Below are 20,687 nucleotides of genomic sequence, written 5' to 3'. Positions count from 1 at the left end.
TGTCAGGTTGGATAGGGAGCATCGATGCACAGCTATTTTCAGGTCAGAGATGTTCAATCGGGTTCATGTCCGGGCTCTGGCTGGGCCACTTAAGGACATTCACAGACTTGGGCTGAAGCCACTCCTGTGTTGCCTTCGCTGTGTGCTTAGGGTCATTGTCCTGTTAGAAGGTGAATTGTTACCCCAGTCTGAGGAGCAGGTTTTCACCAAGGATCTCTCCGTGCTTTGCTCCATTCAGCTTTCCTTCAATCCTGACCAGTCTCCCAATTCCTGCAGCTGAAAAACATCCCCAAAGCATGATGCTGCTACTACAACGCTTCACCCTAGGAATGGTATTGGCTAGGTGATGAGCAGTGCCTGCTTTCCTCCAGACATGATGCTTGGCATTCAAGCCAAAAGATTAAATTTTGGTTTCATCAGACCAGAGAGTATTTTCTCATGCTCTCGGAGTCCTTTAAGTGCCTTTTACTGGGGAGTGGCTTCCGTCTGGCCACTCTATCATAAAGGCCTGATTGCTGGAAGCTGCAAAGATGGTTGTCCTGGAAGATTCTCCATTCTCCACAGTGGAACTCTGGAGCTCTGTCAGAGTGACCATTGGGTTCTTGGTCACCTCCCCTGACCAATGCCCTTCTCCCCCGAAGAGTCAGTTTGGCAAGTGGCCACCTCTAGGAAGAGTCCTTGTGATTCGGAAATTCTTCCATTTAACAATGGATGGAGGCTATACAATGTTCTTTGGGACTTTCAGTACTGCAGCAATTGTTTTTGTACCCTTCTGAGATTGTGCCTTGACACAATCCTGTCTCGGAGGTCTACAGACATTCCTTCAAATTCATGGCTTTGATTTTGCTCTGACATGCACTATCACCTGTGGGACCGTATATAGGCAGGTGTGTGCCTTTTGAAATCATGTCCAGTCAATTGACTTTACCACAGGTAGACTCCAATCAAGTTGGAGAAACAACTCAAGGATGATCAATGGAAACAGGAAGCACCTGAGCTCAACTTTGAGTGTCATAGCAAAGGGTCTGAATACTTATATAAATGTGATATTTCAGAGTTTTGTTTTGTTTTTTTTTATTTAATCTGCAGAACTTTCTACAAACCTCATTTTGCTTTATCATTATAGGGTATTGTGTATAGACTGAGGAGGGAAAATGCATTTTATCCATTTCAGAATAAGGCAGTAATGTAACAAAATATGGAAAAAAAGGGGTCTGAATACCTTCTGAATGCACTGTATATAAAAATTGTCAGGAAGTCATTGGATGAGCTGAAATTAATACACAAGAATCCCAACTCCTCTCCTGACAATATAACCACATTACCAACCACGATAATTAGGAAAACACATTCTTGTCAGTTTAAACCAATCAGTGATAACTGAATCTTGAAACCTGTCTGTTACATAACATTTTTTTTGTGTGCCTGTTAGAAGCTGGCAATTAAAAAAGCAAGGCAATAAGGCATGTATTCTTCCAAGTCCTCTAGGCAAGTGGGATCTTAAAAGTTATTACATAAAATATAAAACTGTATTGGCATTTGGTTTTTTGTTACAATCGTACCGTACATGTTCAGAATAAAAAGTTATTATAAAAAAAAAATATGTGTTCCATAGGGATTACCTATTACACATTTAATTTAGTCAACCATTCTGCTGAGAGGCATACAAATCCCACCAAAGCTAATTTAAAAACTTACCAATTTCCCTTGCAATTCTGACAGCTTCATCTGCGTCCTGTAAAGCAGGAAATGAGACGTAATGTTAATCCCATCAGCCACTGCACTGTGTCCTTAGGGCAGCCATATATTGTACTACTGTCTCCTCTGATTTATTTAACGTTTGATTTTACAACCTCCTGACCCTTTTTCATTCAGAGGAATGTAAAATTAATACCATAAGTGGAATTCTACCTCATTATTCTAGTGAGAAACTGAAAGCAGTAAGACGTCAGCTGACGGGAGGCACAGCCACAACTACAAAATGATTTTATGCAGTTGCAGACATTTTATTGGCTAAATTTAGAAGCTTACAATCAATAAGGACCATAAATCAGGTCATTAAGGTTTGTCAACTACCAAAATAGTTTTAATCTGCCCCGTTCTGCATGCCATGCTTTCCTGGATGCTGCCAGCAGGGGGCGTTCATCCTCTATTGTTTTGATATAAGCTTCCCACTATCAGAACAGATTACTATTCAAGAAAGAGAAACTCACAGCTTTTAAATCACAGTTGACAAAGGGTGCCCAAAGTTCGGATTTATTTAGGAGCTTGCCTTTGCCAATAAATGTGTTTACAATTTTGGTTTGGTTTTTTTTGCTATTACAGAAACAGGAGTGGAAACTTTTTTTTAAGACAAAACCCAAATCATCTTTTGATGATAATGATTTTTCTTTAATCCCTGAGGAAATAAGAGCATTGGAAAGTTCTGAAAGCTCCTCTTACACAGCTACTCCCAACATTATGTTTGAAATTGAGACACTGTGATAGTAATCCTCATCAAAACTCTATGCAAGCCTCACGCTGGCACAAAAAGCATGAAGGCAAGCACAAGCAGCCAAACAAGGGGACAAAGGAGGAGATTTTTTAATAAGTGTGATCATAACAAAAAAGTCCCACATCATAGTTTTAAATGCTGTTATGCTTGCTAAAAAAAAAGGCTGCGGTTCATCCACTCCTTAAGAAAGGTTCCCTAGACCCAGTGCTGGATTTAGCCATAGGTAACATGGGCAAGTAACTAGGGCACCAAGTTCTGAAGGCACCCAAATCCTGGGACACCCCCTTGCTGCTCTTTGTTTTTAATGGGGGAAGTTCCCACCCCTAGTCTTCTGCCTATAGATGCCAAAATCTGAAATCTGGCACTGCCTAGGCCACAACTTCTGGCCCATATGAATCACCCACTCTTGGCCAATATCATTGAAAAAGTCATCTTCCATCAGTTCTAGAATCTGCTGGAAGAAAAGCAAATCCTAAAAAATTTCCAGTCACGTTTTAGGAAGGCCCAGAAAACAGGAACAGTTCTCCAAGATCTATTAAATGAAATTCTCAGGGCTTCTGATACAGAAACAAACCTTCAGATTGATCCTACTCGATTTCTCAGGCACCTTCGACACCATTGACCACAATATTCTAATAAATAGGTTATCGGGCACTGTAATCAAGAACCCAGCCCTGCAATAGTTTCCTGGTCATTGGGGGTGACTCCTCCTCCTCTGTCAAACCCTTGTCCAGCCATGATCCATAGGTATTCAAGCCTCTCTCCAACCATGTTCAATGTCTATCTCAGGCCAGGGACCGATGGAATGAGGAAATCTGAGCTCCAATGTTTTGTTTATGCCAAAGATATTCAGGTCTTTTTATCACTAGGAGATGACGGAGATGCAGCCATATATATGGATCAATAACTGCCATAACCAAATCTGGAAGTTAGGCTACCTCCAATAAACTCAAGCTAAACACCAGCAAAAACAGAGATATTAACCCTAAACACTTCCTCTGCCCCACTTCAACTGAGCTCCACCCCTTCTACTATACCAGCAATAAAAACATATAAACCATAAATTAATAGAGTCAACCTAGCCACTCTGGTATATGCATTCGTCCTATCCCAGCTAGGATACAGCAATGCAGTATAAGTGGGTCTCCTGCAAAAACAACAAATTGCAACTACATATAAACAAAACAAACTCAGCAACCCGAAAAAATCCAGATCCAAACTTTCCAACATCTTTCATGTTTAAAGGTCAAAAATCATAATTAAGCAACAAGTATGCAATTTAGGCGTCATCTCTGACAATACATTGACCATAAAACCACAAATATGCAATAAAAATAAAACTATTTCTTTAAACTACATATGGCAAAAAACTGAAAACCCCTTTTAAATCCACAAGATTTTCATACAGCACTTCAAGCATTAACCTTGACCAACATAGACTATTGTATTGTACTATTAATTGGCTTTCCCAATAACGAATTAAGATCTCTTCAAATAGTCCAAAACTCTGCCGCCCGATTGCTTACAGTTGCGAAACTACAAGAAACATATTACACCTACCCTCGCAGTTTACACTGGCTCCCAATTCGATTCAGAATTCAGTACAAAATACATTGATCCATAAACCTTTGCAGAAGGCTTCCATCCTACGGTTCAACTCCAAACTGTGAATCTACAAACCCAATCGAGTCTTGAGATCTGAGAATAAGAATCTCTTAGAAGCACCTTCCATTAGAGTAGCACGGTTTGGCATTACCAGGGAGAGGGGCTCCGGCAATATGGAACTCAGCTCCTGAGCAGCTATGTCTAATATCGTGCAGCAGAACCTTCAAAAAAGTCTTAAAGGCCTATATATTGTAATTAGCTTTTGAAGGCACTTAAAAGCAGAGGGTGCATTTGTTTTTTCCTTGACTAGTATTTTTGTTTGCTTGCTTATTTTATGTATTGTACAATGTATTTTTAACATGTATGTATAATTGTTTATTAATTTGTATGTCTCTTTGTAATCTGCTATGAACAATTGGAAGTAAGCAGACAAGAAATTGTTTTTAAATAAATAAAAATTGCTAGAACTTCTACAGTTAGTGCAGAATGCTGCAGCATAGATGTTATCCGACTGCAGCTACAAACCTTGAAAAAAATACATTTACTGTAAATCCTTATTGGGCCCAAATCAAAGTAGTCTATATTGCCTTGAAGTCATTAAATGGCCTTGGCCAATTTTCTTAATGATCACCAGTCTCCCTACAAACCCTCCTGCTGACTCACCATACCCAAAGACACCAGGCTGGCTCAAACATACAAGCTTGGCTTCTCATCCTGAATCTCCAGGCTGTGGAATTCTCTGCCTACAGAAGCAGGACTGGCCACAAATATACTGACACGTCGCTGAACAGTAAAGACCAGGCTCTTTCAACAAGCTTACCCACCTTAACCAATAACATCCCCTTGGGTTGCTCTAGTAAGCAAAACACCTCCTGATATACCTCAATTCCACTGCTTCTCTACCATCCATCTAGGAATTTATACTACAATTATGCACTATATCTATGATTGTTTGTTGGCTGAGTTATAGTTATGAATGTCACCTTGTGAACTACATATGAAACAACGGTATATAAAACATTTACATAAATAAACATTACGTCATTGATCTTTATTGTACAGGTAATCAATTCTGTTAAACAAGTTTAGCATAAATACTTAAGTTTTCTATTTTATTGTGCATGTAATGTACTCTGTAATTCGATATCTCACTGAGTATTCCAGTAGGAAAACAAGTCCTTATAATAAACAAATGTAACAAGGAGACCTACAAATCAGACAAAGAGAAGAAACAAGAGTCAAGTAGTGGGAAGTTGATATTTTATATAATCTATTTATGTGTTTATTTCCATTTAATATTCTACCCTATCCTAGAAAAGACACAAGGCAGATTACAAAGATGGAGACAGAGGACATAAGAATATAAAACTGGGACTTGTATACACTGTGATTTCATAGTATAGGGAAGATAGTCATATCATGACAGTAAAAGACCTTATTGGCCTATGTTTCTGTGTAATAACAAACATAGCACATACATGTAGAATACTGTTTTCATAGTTAATGGAGGATATCTAGCAGAAGGATGGGCTGAGAAGGCTTGGCTGAATAGTCAGGTTTTGATTTTTTCCCAAAAGGGAAAAGGAACATTTATCTTCACATAAATCCTGCAAAGCAACTGACAGGCTGATGCAGAAAGATATGTTCAGTCGAAAGCACTTCTCTGCCCGCACTTGAATGTGCATTTCGTGTGTGCAAACCTTACTGCCAAGCATGTGCATTCTTAACTAGTGCACCCCATGTCGGTGAGGGCCTTAAGCAGCACTCCCTGATACAGAGAGACTGCATTTGGCCAGCTCACTTTTATTAGCGCTGGCAACTTGACGCCTAGGTCAGAGCCGCAGTTAAGCTTCCAGCACTACTGTGCCGGCACTTAAACCCCAACAAAACGGGGAAAAAAACGTGTTAATAAAGTTTTAAAATGTCCAGGGATAAGCCAATACTTATCCGGCTATCTGGTGCGGTTCGCCACTCTTATCCAGATAAGTCAGTACTTACCTGCAAACATTTAAAAAAAACATTTTTTAACTTTTTTCCCCTGAAGTGCCTGTCAGGGATACCTCCCTCCTCCTCTTCTTGAGTTAAAATGTGCCTTTGGCCTGTGCTGAACATATATTTTACAAGGCAAACCACTTTTTTGAAGCTCCCAATGCATAAATATATCATTAACTTCCTGCATCAGGAGTTTAAAAAAACAAACAAACAAACAGTGTGCTGAAATCCAGCACACAGTGCTTTAACGCCAAAATTGCTGCATCAGCCTTCTGAATGCTTGGCAGGTTAGCCTTGCTGCAGCTAGTGAAGCAGTGCATTGTTTGCCAAACTCTCCGCTGGAGGCAGACACCTAACCAGTCGGGTTTCCTGGATTACCACAAAGAATATGCATGAGATACATTAGCACACACTGGGTCTTCAATGCATGCAAATATATCCCATGCACATTCATCGTGACAATCCTGAAAACTCAACTGGATAGGTGTGCACCTCCAGGAGAGGGCTGGAAACATTACAGTAGTGAAATAGCTAGAAAGTAGTACAGTAACTACGACAAAAGAAAAATAAAGCTTTGGTAGTCACAGGAAAAACAGTACAGTGCTACGGCGATTAATTTATCTGTGTTGTGCAAAGAGAATTAGCTCAGTTTCACTTTATAACATACTGTCTGGGTCCAATAAAATTAAATTCATGAAAATATGACATTCATGGAGATTTTTGCACTCAAACCTTTTACAGCAATGCCAGTATAAAGGTGAATTTTCAAAACGTTGTGTGGACAAAATATAGAATGCACGTGCATAAGTAACCTCTATTCATGTATTCCATATTTTCTAGAAATCGAAAATACACATATATGTTCATTTTCACGTGCACATATACTCGTGTAAGAGTAGCAGCCTAGGGGTGTGCTGGAATGGGGTCAACAGTTACGCACACGCCCATTTTGCAAGTTGCCCACGTATTTTTACATCTGGTGAACGTGATATTAAAAGTGTTTCTCGTGCAGTATTGACACAAGGGGAGGCCTGGATGGAGAACAATGAGGGTCTTGATGACCTGGAGAAGGCCTGGGCAAATCAGCAGACCGACTGGTAAACGAATTTCCTCGACGCACGAATGTTTTAAATGCTTGAAAATTGGCCGACTCATGCATGGTAAATATTGAGACTTAAGCAAGTAAGTCCTAGTCTACCTTCACACACAAAACATGTGCACGCATGTATTTCAAACATTGTGTGGGTAAGGTACGCACGCTCAGTCCATTGGTTTTCCTAGTTTCAGTGCACTGCGCACATTATATGGAAAACGCGTGTGAATATGCTGCTGCACGCAGTGGTTTGAAAGTTATCCTTCTCGTTTGCAAATCCCGTCCGAGTTTGCTAAGATGCATACCGGTATATGTTTAGAGGTGCTTTCTTGAAAGATTTCTTTAGAAGGTAGCAGGGCCTAGAAATTACCAGCTGGTAAGTTTGCCCGAAGCCATGAGGGCTGATTTATGAAAACTGCAATGAAATCTGAGATCTTAAAACTCTTCATTTTAAGACAGAACTTTCTTTTTTTTAATTTTTTTTTTTCCTCTCTGCTTCATTTATGCCCACTAATAAAAAAAAATCCTCTTTAAAAGTCTCCGGCACGAGCCCACGAAGAATAAGAAAGTTGGCAGGGGAAGCTGGCGGAAAATTTAATTTCCTTTCATTAGCTAGTCTGAACGACAAATCTGGGCTCGTTAAATTCAAGTCTCAGTCACCTCTGTTGATAAGATTTTGCCAAGTATCGATTGTTTGAAAATCAGAAATAAATTCCCCCCCCCCCCCCCCCAAAAAAAAATTTCCATCTACTGCTTTCCTACACCTTGTTGCTTTCCATGACCCTGAACATTTTGGCTTAAAGGGATAAAAGGTATGAAAAGGGTCATTTCGAGAGGTTAGTGGTTTGCACACATCCAGCTGGAAGGGTCTTTGTTCCCGTCCTGACAGTTATGCGCGAATACTTCCCCTTAATAGCCTCTGTCAGGAAGCGTTAAAACCTGCCAAACGCAGACAATTAGAGCCTCCTGAATAAAATGCAGGAAGAGTGGTGGTGACTGATGAGGAACCCTGATTACAGCCCAGGAGAGAAAACTTTTACATACCTTTTCTCTTGCAAATCCCATCCACATCAGTTGCAAAACTCAATTAACAAATAAGAAAGCTAATAGCTAACTCTGGGAATTTTACATTTCACTCTAATGACACTTCAGCAAGTGGCTGAACTGTGAACCGCAGAATGGTGGAAAGACAAGGCTGCCACTGGTAATACAGAACTTTTTGCAGCTTTTTATCTAAACGCGTCCAGATATAACTTTGTGGCAGGGATACCCCTTACTCCCCCATCAGTTAATCCTACTGCCAGAATGTTTATGCATTATCAGCATTTGCAGGCCATCATCTAAACTGTCGTAACTGAAAGACACGGCGGAAAGAAAGAAATTGGACTTCACCACTTTACTATAATAATGAGATCCTTAACTAACAATTAAGCTCATTATAAACCAATATTTATTTCCAGGCTCTTAGTCCTCTCACCCCGACTATTAAAACTTATGACCAAGCATCATTAATAAACTAGTCAAAGCCACTAAAGTAGAATTTGACTAATATTTTTATTTTAATATTTAACAAACGATGCAAATATGGCAATAGGTTACAACTCTTAAATAAAAAACAAAACTTTTTTTTTTAAAATGGAGCTTCATTTTAAGAACATAAGAAGCTGCCATACTGGGTCAGATCAAGGGTCCATCAAGCCCAGCATCCTGTTTCCAACAGTGGCCAATCCAGGCCATAAGAACCTGGCAATTACCCAAACACTAAGTCTATTCCATGTAACCATTGCTAATGTAATGCAATGAATATTATGCATGGACCAGTAGTCCCCAGACCATAACAGAGGGATCGTGAAAACCTGGGCAAAGAGGAGGCCCGAAAGATCCCATTCTGTAGTAGCCATGAAAGAGAAGCCCCAACAGGCAAACCTCATCCCGCCAGAGGGCCCCTCCAGCGCATCCTGCCAGCAGCCGTGGCCGCAGGCTCACCCAGGGCCGGTGCAAGGGGATTGGGCACCCTAGGCACATTCAGCCTTGCGCCACCCCCCCTCCCAGCCCCATCCCCAGTCACAGCCCTTACTCCCCCCCCCCCACCCTCCCAACTCCCCCCCCCAAAAGAAAGCTCACAAATCACCTGGTGGTCCAGCAGAGGGCCCGGGAGCCATCTGCTGCCCCCAGGTCGTCGGCTGCCACTAATCAAAATTGCGCCGGTGGCCTTCAGCCCCAACCATGCGACAGGGGCTACCGGTGCCATTGGTTGGCCCCTATCACATGGTAGGGGCTAAAAGGCCACCGGCGCAATTTTGGCTAGTGACAGCCGAGGCCCCGGGAGCGGCAGATCGCTCCCGGACCCTCTGCTGGACCACCAGGGGGGCGTCGGGAGGGTGGCACTGGGGGGGAGGCACGGTGAGTCGGGAGCTGGCAGAATTTTGAAAGGGCACTTTTTGCCCTTTCAGAATTCTGCCACCTGCCGTGGCGCTCCCTAGGTCTCGGCGCCCTAGGCACAGGCCTAGCTCGCCTAGTGGTTCCTCCGGCCCTGGGCTCACCCAATTCCACCTGAGTGAGAAGAAGCCTGTGTGTGAGACACCATGAGTGTATGAGAGAGGGGGAGGGGGAGCAAATGTGCGTATGAGAGCATGAGAGCATGAGAGTGTGTGTCAGAGACACCATTTGTGTATTACAGAGAGAAAGCGTATATGTAAGCATGTGTGTAAGAAGGAGAGAGAGTGTTTGTGTGTGAGAAGGATCATGCGTGTTTGAGTGTGAATGAACATGTGCATACGTATGTGTATGAGAAGAGAAAGTTTGTGCACCCTTCTCCCTTTCTATTAATTCACAACAATTTCAGGTGGACTAGAAATCAAAAGGTCCCACGAATGGAGAGTTAGGGAATTTTTAAATCCTTTTTAGTCTTATTGTTGGCTATTTGATGTGTCTGATGCTCTAGAAATACAGAATCCAGAGTATAAAGACAAATATGCGGACAAAAACTGAACTGGAGAAGCCAGACTCCATTTGCTTTACAACAAAGAAAAAACAGAAACATAAAACATCAAATACAATCAATATAAAATATCAACATTAGTAAAACCATACTAATGAACAAATATTTCAAAACAACTGACAAATACATCTAAATTATTTTATATTTCCCAATCAACAATAAAATATTTCAAAACATCCCATCTCTCACCCAGGTCACTTATTGTCCTGGAATTTGCAAGGGGAGAGGGCACCAGAGTCCTCCTTCCTCACTCAGGTTGCCGGGGTGAGCTAGCAGCCTGCTGCCTCCTGCGTTCCTCGGCCACCGGCAGGATCAGGTGAGCTAGCAGCCTGCTGCCTCCTGCGTTCCTCGGCCACCGGCAGGATCAGGTGAGCTAGCAGCCTGCTGCCTCCTGCGTTCCTCGGCCACCGGCAGGATCAGGTGAGCTAGCAGCCTGCTGCCCTCCTGCGTTCCTCGGCCACCGGCAGTATCAGGTGAGCTAGCAGCCTGCTGCCTCCTGCGTTCCTCGGCCACCGGCAGGATCAGGTGAGCTAGCAGCCTGCTGCCTCCTGCGTTCCTCGGCCACCGGCAGGATCAGGTGAGCTAGCAGCCTGCTGCCCTCCTGCGTTCCTCGGCCACCGGCAGGATCAGCTGAGCTAGCAGCCTGCTGCCCTCCTGCGTTCCTCGGCCACCGGCAGTATCAGCTGAGCTAGCAGCCTGCTGCCCTCCTGCGTTCCTCGGCCACCGGCAGTATCAGGTGAGCTAGCAGCCTGCTGCCCTCCTGCGTTCCTCGGCCACCGGCAGTATCAGGTGAGCTAGCAGCCTGCTGCCCTCCTGCGTTCCTCGGCCACCGGCAGGATCAGGTGAGCTAGCAGCCTGCTGCCCTCCTGCGTTCCTCGGCCACCGGCAGTATCAGGTGAGCTAACAGCCTGCTGCCCTCCTGCGTTCCTCGGCCACCGGCAGGATCAGGTGAGCTAGCAGCCTGCTGCCTCCTGCGTTCCTCGGCCACCGGCAGGATCAGCTGAGCTAGCAGCCTGCTGCCTCCTGCGTTCCTCGGCCACCGGCAGGATCAGGTGAGCTAGCAGCCTGCTGCCCTCCTGCGTTCCTCGGCCACCGGCAGGATCAGCTGAGCTAGCAGCCTGCTGCCCTCCTGCGTTCCTCGGCCACCGGCAGTATCAGGTGAGCTAGCAGCCTGCTGCCCTCCTGCGTTCCTCGGCCACCGGCAGTATCAGGTGAGCTAGCAGCCTGCTGCCCTCCTGCGTTCCTCGGCCACCGGCAGGATCAGCTGAGCTAGCAGCCTGCTGCCTCCTGCGTTCCTCGGCCACCGGCAGGATCAGGTGAGCTAGCCGCCTGCTGCCCTCCTGCGTTCCTCGGCCACCGGCAGGATCAGCTGAGCTAGCACCCTGCTGCCCTCCTGCGTTCCTCGGCCACCGGCAGGATCAGGTGAGCTAGCAGCCTGCTGCCCTCCTGCGTTCCTCGGCCACCGGCAGTATCAGGTGAGCTAGCAGCCTGCTGCCCTCCTGCGTTCCTCGGCCACCGGCAGGATCAGCTGAGCTAGCAGCCTGCTGCCCTCCTGCGTTCCTCGGCCACCGGCAGGATCAGGTGAGCTAGCAGCCTGCTGCCCTCCTGCGTTCCTCGGCCACCGGCAGGATCAGGTGAGCTAGCAGCCTGCTGCCCTCCTGCGTTCCTCGGCCACCGGCAGTATCAGGTGAGCTAGCAGCCTGCTGCCTCCTGCGTTCCTCGGCCACCGGCAGGATCAGGTGAGCTAGCAGCCTGCTGCCCTCCTGCGTTCCTCGGCCACCGGCAGGATCAGGTGAGCTAGCAGCCTGCTGCCTCCTGCGTTCCTCGGCCACCGGCAGTATCAGGTGAGCTAGCAGCCTGCTGCCTCCTGCGTTCCTCGGCCACCGGCAGGATCAGGTGAGCTAGCAGCCTGCTGCCTCCTGCGTTCCTCGGCCACCGGCAGGATCAGGTGAGCTAGCAGCCTGCTGCCTCCTGCGTTCCTCGGCCACCGGCAGTATCAGGTGAGCTAGCAGCCTGCTGCCCTCCTGCGTTCCTCGGCCACCGGCAGTATCAGGTGAGCTAGCAGCCTGCTGCCCTCCTGCGTTCCTCGGCCACTGGCAGGATCAGGTGAGCTAGCAGCCTGCTGCCCTCCTGCGTTCCTCGGCCACCGGCAGGATCAGGTGAGCCAGTGGCTTCCTGCAGTTTTTGATCACTGGCAAGATGGAGTACGCCGGTGGCCACATGGCCTTCATTCCTCAGCTGCCAGTGGGATGGGAGTGAGCTGCAGTCTTCGGCAGCCAGCGGAATGAGTTTTGCCAATGGCCAGTTGGGCCTTCTCTATCGTGGCCTCGGAATGGCATCTGTGAGGTCTCTTCTTGGCAGGGGTTTGCTAAGACCCCCCCTTGTTATGGTCTGGTGGACCCTCAAGAGTCTGCAGACCATAGGCTGGGAAGCACTATGATCCCTTATGCCTTATCCACACATGATATTGTGTCAATTAGGTACTATGTAGCTAAATCGTAATTAGAAATTGTGCACGGTATTTGAGCTGGTAACAGTTATAACGGCTCCTTACTTCAACATACTGCATTTTCCACCCTACTAATTAAGCAAACTCTTGTATAGCACCGTACTCTGTGAACTCTTCTATGACTCCCAACTTAGTGTTGCTTTTACAGCACTAACCAGTGTGATCTATGCTGTACCAGATTTATTAACCCATCCCTGTAAATGGCTGGGAAACGCACGCATGCAATAAAACTGCAATGAGTCAAAACTGGTTCTCTCGCCGTCTGGACTCCTTCGCAGCAGGAATGCCATCAGGCTCCCTCTCTCAGCTGTGCCTTGCCGCTTCCTAGGGCGCATTCACACGATAGCACTACATTCGTAGGCCCATGTCGCAGGAAACGTGAAGCGATGCTGGGAGATGGCATCAGCGTGGGCTAGGGATTTCAACCCCAGCCGCGCTCCCAGATGCTGCCTCAGCTTCATCGCAGTGCATGTTCCTGCCGTGTCTTCAAGTCTTGCCGTATATTTCCTGTCTCATTCTGGTTCTGGCCTCCTTCATCGGTGTTTTGTCTCTCTGGCTGCCTTTCTGCTTATGATTTCAGCCATGGATTCTGAATATGCTTCTTGATTACCGCCTGCCCTGACCTCTGCCTAGAAGACCTTGAAGCTACCTGTTTCTCTGCCTGCCCCAACCTCAGTCCGGACCTCAACGCTGCTTGCCACTGCCTGCCCTAACCTTGGCCTCTTAACCGCTTCTCTGCTCTACGCTTAAGCCCTGCCAGGCTCTGCAACCCAAGGGCTCAACCTGCGGGGAACGAGGCTGGTACGGGGAATTGCAACAGTCTAGGGAAGAGACTGCCACAAGCCTGGATGACTGCAGCATAGACCCAGGCCGTCAAAGAGGGGTGAAACTGCATAGGTGGGAAAAGGTTGACTTTGTAAGAGAGAATTTGGGCCTCAGCAGTGAGTTTGGAGTCTAACGTGAAACTAAGGCTTTGGGCTGTAAGGGTTGCTCCAGAGTGGGTGTGGGCGTGGCTTGTTTTTGCGGTCCATACCACTTCTGTCTGTTGGGCATTAAGCTTTAGTTTGTTGAGGTACGAGCAACTTGAAATTCTCTTAAGGCAGTTATTCGAGTCTGAGGTTGCTTGATCAGGGTTAGAGCCTTGGAGGTACAGGAGTTTCATGTTTTCCGGTACGGAATTTGGCATTCTCTGATAAGTTTGCCAAGTGAGGCCAAATAAATGTTGAATAATGTTGGGGATAGAAAGGAGACTTTTTCGGGGGGGGGGATAAGAGGAAGCCTGACCCAGGAAGATGGTTTCATGCACAGTCCTGGGTCAGAAAGGCCTAGGTCCCACGTATATGGCAGACTGGAACTAAAGCATCTGGCACCTGGGGTGGATACTTCCTTTGGCACCCCCCGTCCCAGATTCACTTCCCCTCTCCCTCACACAGTCTCTCTCTTCTCTTTCTCTTGCATACACTTTCACACAGCCCTGAACACAGCTCCCTCTCCCACACACAAACATGCACTCTCACGCCCACACACACACACAGACACACACACACGCACGCGCACACACACACACACGCACGCGCACACACGCGCACGCACACACACGCGCACACACACACACGCGCACACACACACACGCACAGACACGCGCGCACACACACACGCGCGCACACACACGCGCACAGACACACACGCACAGACACGCACGCGCACAGACACGCACGCGCACAGACACGCGCGCACACAGACACGCGCGCACACAGACACGCGCGCACACAGACACGCGCGCACACAGACACGCGCGCACACAGACACGCGCGCACACAGACACGCGCGCACACACACACGCGCGCACACAGACACGCGCGCACACACACGCACAGACACACACACACGCACAGACACACACACGCACAGACACTCTCTCCCTCTCTCTCACTTCCTACCCCACGCTCCCCATCAGAAGCACAGCAGCAGTTTCCTCCTTCAGCCCCTGCGATAGACGGAGGGGGGGACTCATTTTTCTTGAGGCAGCACAGGGGGCTTAGTGAGGCTCTGTATCTGCAGTGGACAGGATGGGGTGGGGGGGCAGCGCTCTTCCCCCTGCTTCAGGCTGTGACTGTAAGACCTTTCCTTCTTCCCGCCCTCACGCACCCACCACTTCCTCTTCCAGGCCACGGGGGGGGGGGGGGGGGGGCAGGAAGAAGAAAAGGCTGCGCAGCTGCCGGCTCCAGATCCTATGGCGGTCTAGGCAGTCACTTAGTGCTCCCACCGCCCGGAGGCCCCGGAGGCCTCCTTCCTCTTTTTCTAGCACGAGCAGGATGGGCTCCGCTCGCAGCAGCAGCCGCCGCCCTCCCAAGCTGTCACCCGGGGTGGACCTCGTCCCTGCACCCCCTCCCCCCCCCTCCATGAACTACGTCTCATCTATCTTCCCTGCCCCTGCAAAGCATCCCCACCACATAATGATTCACTGCAGGGAGGGGCTTTGTAGGGTGAGGGGCTGCTCGTATCGCTTAGCATTAAGAGTAAAAACGTTCTGCATGCATGCAGTGTCTCTTTGCAGCACATGTACTCTCCCCCATACCGTACACTACTGAACAACCTCCGCACTCAAAATGAACACAAAACGACTACAGCAGTCACTCTGAGGAAGTCAAGCTGCTTGCATGCACTTATATAAGAACCAGAAGGAAAGACCAAGGTGGTAAGAGGAACCTTTTCATGTTCCGCTACCGTTCAAATTAACAGACCTGCAGCGCCCGGGTTTCACCACAAAATCCCTCTTTATCACAATGTCCACATATAAATCAGTTTTGTTTTTTTATTTTTTAATGCAATTAAAATCACTTAACTGGCCAGGTTCCAGCACACAGTACAGTATATACCTCCAGCACACAGTACAGGATATACCTCCAGCACAGTACAGGATATACATGCAGCACAGTACAGTATATACACCCAGCACACAGTACAGGATATACCTCCAGCACACAGTACAGGATATACATGCAGCACAGTACAGTATATACACCCAGCACATACAGTATATACATCCAGCACATTATATACATCCAGCATACAGTACAGTATATACATCCCCTGTCTTCCACAAGCTGAAACCAGACACCTTTCAAAATCCTGGTTAAACCAGAACGATCTGCTGGGAAGTAACACCTTATCCCCTGAGAAAGAAGGACTCTGACAGCAGATGCAGCCTGGGCGAAAGAAATGGTATGAATAAAAAAAAGAGAGTTTACAAAAAAACCCTAATTTATAACTGGACATTGTGATAAGGGGGGGGCGTGATGATTATACCCAGGCACTGCCGAATATAAAAGTTCCTCGCCACCTTTTTTCTCTCTTTTGATTTTTATATAAGTGCATGTGAACAGCTTGATTTATTCAAAATGACCTTCCCATCGGACCAGGTTTGTGGTATAATCCTGAAATTGTTCCACGGTCCACACTGTCCCCGCTCTCAGTCAGAGACCTCTGAGGGTTCTTTCCCGCTGGTTTCCCTCCGATCATGCCAGGGTCTTGGTCATGCAAACCCGTTTCTGCTTTACAATGACGGCCCTGACTGTACCCACCCCAAGGATTATTCAGAACACACTGGCATTTCCTTATATTAGTCTGCACCTTTGAATAATGCGGTCCCAGGGTGTTTTCAGCAGCTCCTTGTCTGGCACAAAACAGAAACTGCTCGATTCTTCATCCAGAAATCTTCCAATCAGCTGAACTGCTGTGATTGGACACAAGTGGGTTCTGTTCAACTTATTATGGGCAATTTGTTTTTAAAATGAGAGCTAACTTGGGATGATTTATGCAAAACCTTTTTTTTTTTTTATTCTTAGTAACTTTTGGAATATTTGTATATTTTTCTTGCAATGAAAGTGTACCATATTTTGTATAGATCATTGAAAAACTTTAATGCATTTTGATTTGTATTCTTTAGACAGTAGAATGTGAAAAATGAACGAGGGTAAATCACTTAAACTCCTATTTGCAGATTAAATTCTAACTTTTTTGGTTTAGGAGCTTAACTCTAATGTGATTTACCTTACACAGCATATTATATACACCGACACTGCAAAAATATTATGGATTTTTTTTTATACATTTGAGGGCGCTTCAAACAGCAAGTTAGATCCAAGGCCTTAATTATTAATCTTGATGTTTCACAATATGTGTCCAAGAGAACTGCATGAACCTTATTTTTAAATATATCTGATTATATGCACACTTCCTCATCTATGGCTACAATTCCCTTTAGGAAGAGTTTAATATAATCTTGGGTATCTGTATACATTAGTCAATCAAGAAAGATAATTTCTTACAGTTTGATCCATATTCTATATTTACCTTCCCTCTAATTTTTGATGGAAAAAATATTTCCTAAATAAGAAATGCTTTATTTCTAGGGCAATTTCTACTAAAAGATGTCATCATAAAACGATAATGCAATTATTCTGCATCAACATATAAAGGAATTTTCTGCCATGGTAAAACATATTTGTCTGTTTTGCGCTGAGAACAGAAACTCTTTCTCACCTTAACCACCCCATCAAAGCCAGGAATCGTGTTGACCTTTGCATTCTTGGCCAACAATTTGCTTTCAATCTTGTCTCCCATGGCTTGAATAGCATGTGTGTCGGGTCCAATGAAGATGACACCTGCTGCCGCCTGTGGAGAAAACGAAGGGTTTTTTAACTTTACAACAAAAACATTAGGTTTTAGCTATGGGCCACACTCTCTAGAAAATCAAACTTTCCAATACTAATACATTAAACAATGACAGAACTGCTTAACAAAACCACTGTGGAAAGACTGGAAAACGCAAGGTGAGCTAGCCCTTGTTAAACATACATACAATGAACATACATTTAAAACCTCTATTATTACTGTGTGCATCAGTCAAAGACAGGGCAGAAACAAAGGCTGAAAGTCCATTTCCGCTTAAAAATGGAAGTCGCTACTAAGACGGGCTTCATCTGTTAAATCAGGACTGAACAACTCAACGCGTGACTTGCAGCTAGGAATACGCAATTAAGGTCACACGCAAACCTGGCGAATTCCAACTTTAACAGAACTGTCAGACTCTTCCCCAGATTTGTTTGTTTTAAATCCATCTGATTTTCAGCAGAATATTTATGGAGTTGTTGAAAATTTGAAAGAAATACAAAAGTTCTAAGTAGATTTCAAAATTTAGCTAGAATTTTTGAAAAATTGAAATCAGATCTACCAAATGAACAAAATCAGCTTCAGATTTTACTAAATTCCAAAGTGGATTTGAAAAAAAAAAACAAAAAAAACTGCTTTACATTTCTTTGAAAAGATGCAAAGAAACCAATCTGACAGATTTTTAACATTTTTCCAGGTTCACCTAATTATTCGACACAGTGAATGAGTTTGCACACTTCCAAACTACAGTGATGTCCCTTTGCATAATAATAACATTTCTCATCATGGTGGTGTTTCTATCATGTGCCACGTCCAAACTATGTTATAGAACTTTTAATATATTCAGTCAATTATCACTACAGTGATAGGAAACTCTAAAAACCATGAAGGCGTATTTTTACACAAGAAAATCCTTTCACTTCTTACTAAATATAGTATAAGAAGTTTAGATGTCTCTCAAGAATTAGAACGTTCCTTCCACTTCTAGCTTTCCTAGTCATGTCCTGAATATTTATTACGAACCGAGTTTTCATAGTCGCTTTGGAGACAATAAAAAAGGATCTCACAGGAAAGCAAACCAAAAGCACAATCCATCAACCCTTGAGAAGCTTGTTGGCCAACTTCTTAAATGCACGCAGCCTTTAGGGCACTGTGAATGGGATAAAGTTAGGGCTGTGATGGGCGAGAGAGAGCCTGAAAGGAAGATTTTCACCCCCCAGCAGGGAGACTGCAGTAACCAATGGGGGAAAAGAAGTAGCAGCAGACTGCCGCTGCCGCCGGTGGTGGGGAAAGAGAGCAGCTCTCGGGAAGAAAGTCTGTCCCTGCTGGAGGGAGGACGGAAGGAAGGGAAGCAGGCCGAAGAATGGAAGAGAAAGGTCACAGGTTCAATCCGAGGGGGTCGGCGCCAAGGCCGTGGAGACACGGGGCAGGAGTCGTGCTCAAGCTTCGCAAACCCAGGAGCCGAATTCAGAGCCCGGGGTGGCAGGGTCCAGAACCAGCACCCCAGGTAGGGAGGAATTAAGGCGCGGGGTGCGGGACAGCGGAGAATGAGCTGGAAAGCAGGAGGAAAACGCTGGATCAGAAAGGAGAGAGGGAGGAAGGGATGGGTAAGAAGGGAACGAGGCTGGACCGGGGGGGGGGGGGGGATGGAAGGAGGCCAGAGAGTAAAAATGCAGAGGGAGAAGGATGAGGAGCAAAAAAAAACCAAAGAAGAAATACAGAAAAACGTGGCGAGCACGTGGGGTGGGGGAAAGCTGAACACTAGTGCAAGGCAACTCACACTAGCAAGGTTTCAGCCATCACTAGCCCAATTTTTGGTGACATTCTTGAGGGCTGAATATACATTTCTACGTTTTAAGGCTGATTTTGTAGCAGCTTACATGGGTGTAATACGTACAGGTACTTTTAACCCATACATTTTACCCACAATTTCAAAAGGGAAAGCAATAATTCCCGTGGAAAATGTTCACACTAAAACCTACACCCGCTGGTACATATGCATAATTGTTTTGGGGAAAAAGTAGGTGGGTAATTCCAAACCCATTCCCAGCCTCTTCACACTGCCGTATGCGCATACCTTTACTAGCCACATATCCACCGGCAAGCTTGTCAAGGACGGATTTGGTTTTTGTTTCATGGGAACGGCTTTATAACCTACAATCTTCATTCGGTTATAAATGATCTCATTGCCTAGAGCAGAAGATACAAGTGCCCTACAAATGAGAGTGTCTTTTTTTGGGGGGGGGGGGGGGGGGAGGGGAGGTATAAAAATGTAATTTAAAAAAACCTATGAACAGACCATAACGATCATCCCCTCAGGAGAGAATACTAATGGTCAGTAAACGCTATCTGCATAACACAGTAAATGCTGATCAGCCGAGACTCTTCCATATGCAACCAAACACTAATCCCCCACTCTACACGCACACAAATGCACGCATACATCTCCTGATTGTACCTGAATGCGCAACCCTTCTCCCAACACCACTATCCCCCCATATCCATCCCAAGCATGCCCAGAATCTATTTTACTTAGAAAACCTATGACATGCTCTACTACAAGGAGCAAGCTACAAAAATAACTGAGGTTACAGTCGTTGTGACAAAACAATTATAATAAAATAAAAATATCCCAGACATACACTGGAAATCTAAGATTTAAAACATATCCAGCTATAGCTACCTACAGTGCATTAGAATACAGCATGAATAACATGCTGTAAATAGCTGTACTGCAGCAGCCTGTGCTTCATGCATCAGAAGATAAACTTTAGGAACATATCCACACAAACAGAGCCCTATAACTGGGGTTCTGTCTTAACCCAGCATCCATCCCAAAAGAGAATGTCAGACCAGGCAACTAGGCACAAGATCTGGAAGCCCCAACACTGCAAGAAACCCCCCAGGCTATTCAAACGGGGCTGCTAACTAGCAATTTTGCAAAAGAGAAATCTCTACTAATCCCCAAAATGATTGATTAAAAAATCTTATAACCCGTAAATCCTTATTTGTTCAAAGCGAATAACATCATTTAATTACAAATTTAAAAATAGTATCAAAACAAACATCAAGCACATAACAGTAAAAGAATACAAAATGTATATATAAACATAACACAGTAGAATCTCCTCCACTCTATAACACATCTTTATATCCCTGACCCTTCTGTGCTCACCAGATCCACTAATCCTGACAGACCTGCGTAAATATGTTTTCAGCTTCTTACGGAATTCCTTATGATTCATCTCAAGTCTTTACTCTGCCAGAATTTTATTCCATTGTTCCAGTCCCACTACTGAAACTGCATTCACACAAGTAT

The 20,687-nt window shown here is 45.4% G+C and overlaps 1 protein-coding gene across 3 annotated transcripts in view; it reads right to left on the bottom strand.

Annotated features, from left to right (window-relative positions):
* The window catches only part of PCCA (propionyl-CoA carboxylase subunit alpha), a 714,772-nt gene that overhangs the window by 485,473 nt on the left and 208,612 nt on the right, over window positions 1-20,687 (bottom strand). For all 3 annotated transcript variants that reach the window (XM_029604503.1, XM_029604502.1, XM_029604504.1), the window contains 2 exons: window positions 17,240-17,371; window positions 1,699-1,735 (listed from right to left, as the gene is read on the bottom strand). In XM_029604503.1, the coding sequence (XP_029460363.1) occupies window positions 1,699-1,735; window positions 17,240-17,371 (169 nt within the window). The remainder of the gene's footprint in view (window positions 1-1,698; window positions 1,736-17,239; window positions 17,372-20,687) is intronic.

Source organism: Rhinatrema bivittatum, chromosome 5, assembly GCF_901001135.1.
Source record: "Rhinatrema bivittatum chromosome 5, aRhiBiv1.1, whole genome shotgun sequence".
Classification (NCBI taxonomy): Eukaryota; Metazoa; Chordata; class Amphibia; order Gymnophiona; family Rhinatrematidae; genus Rhinatrema; species Rhinatrema bivittatum.
The sequence above is the reverse complement of the archived record's forward strand: the minus strand, read 5'-3'. Positions and strand labels throughout refer to the sequence as shown.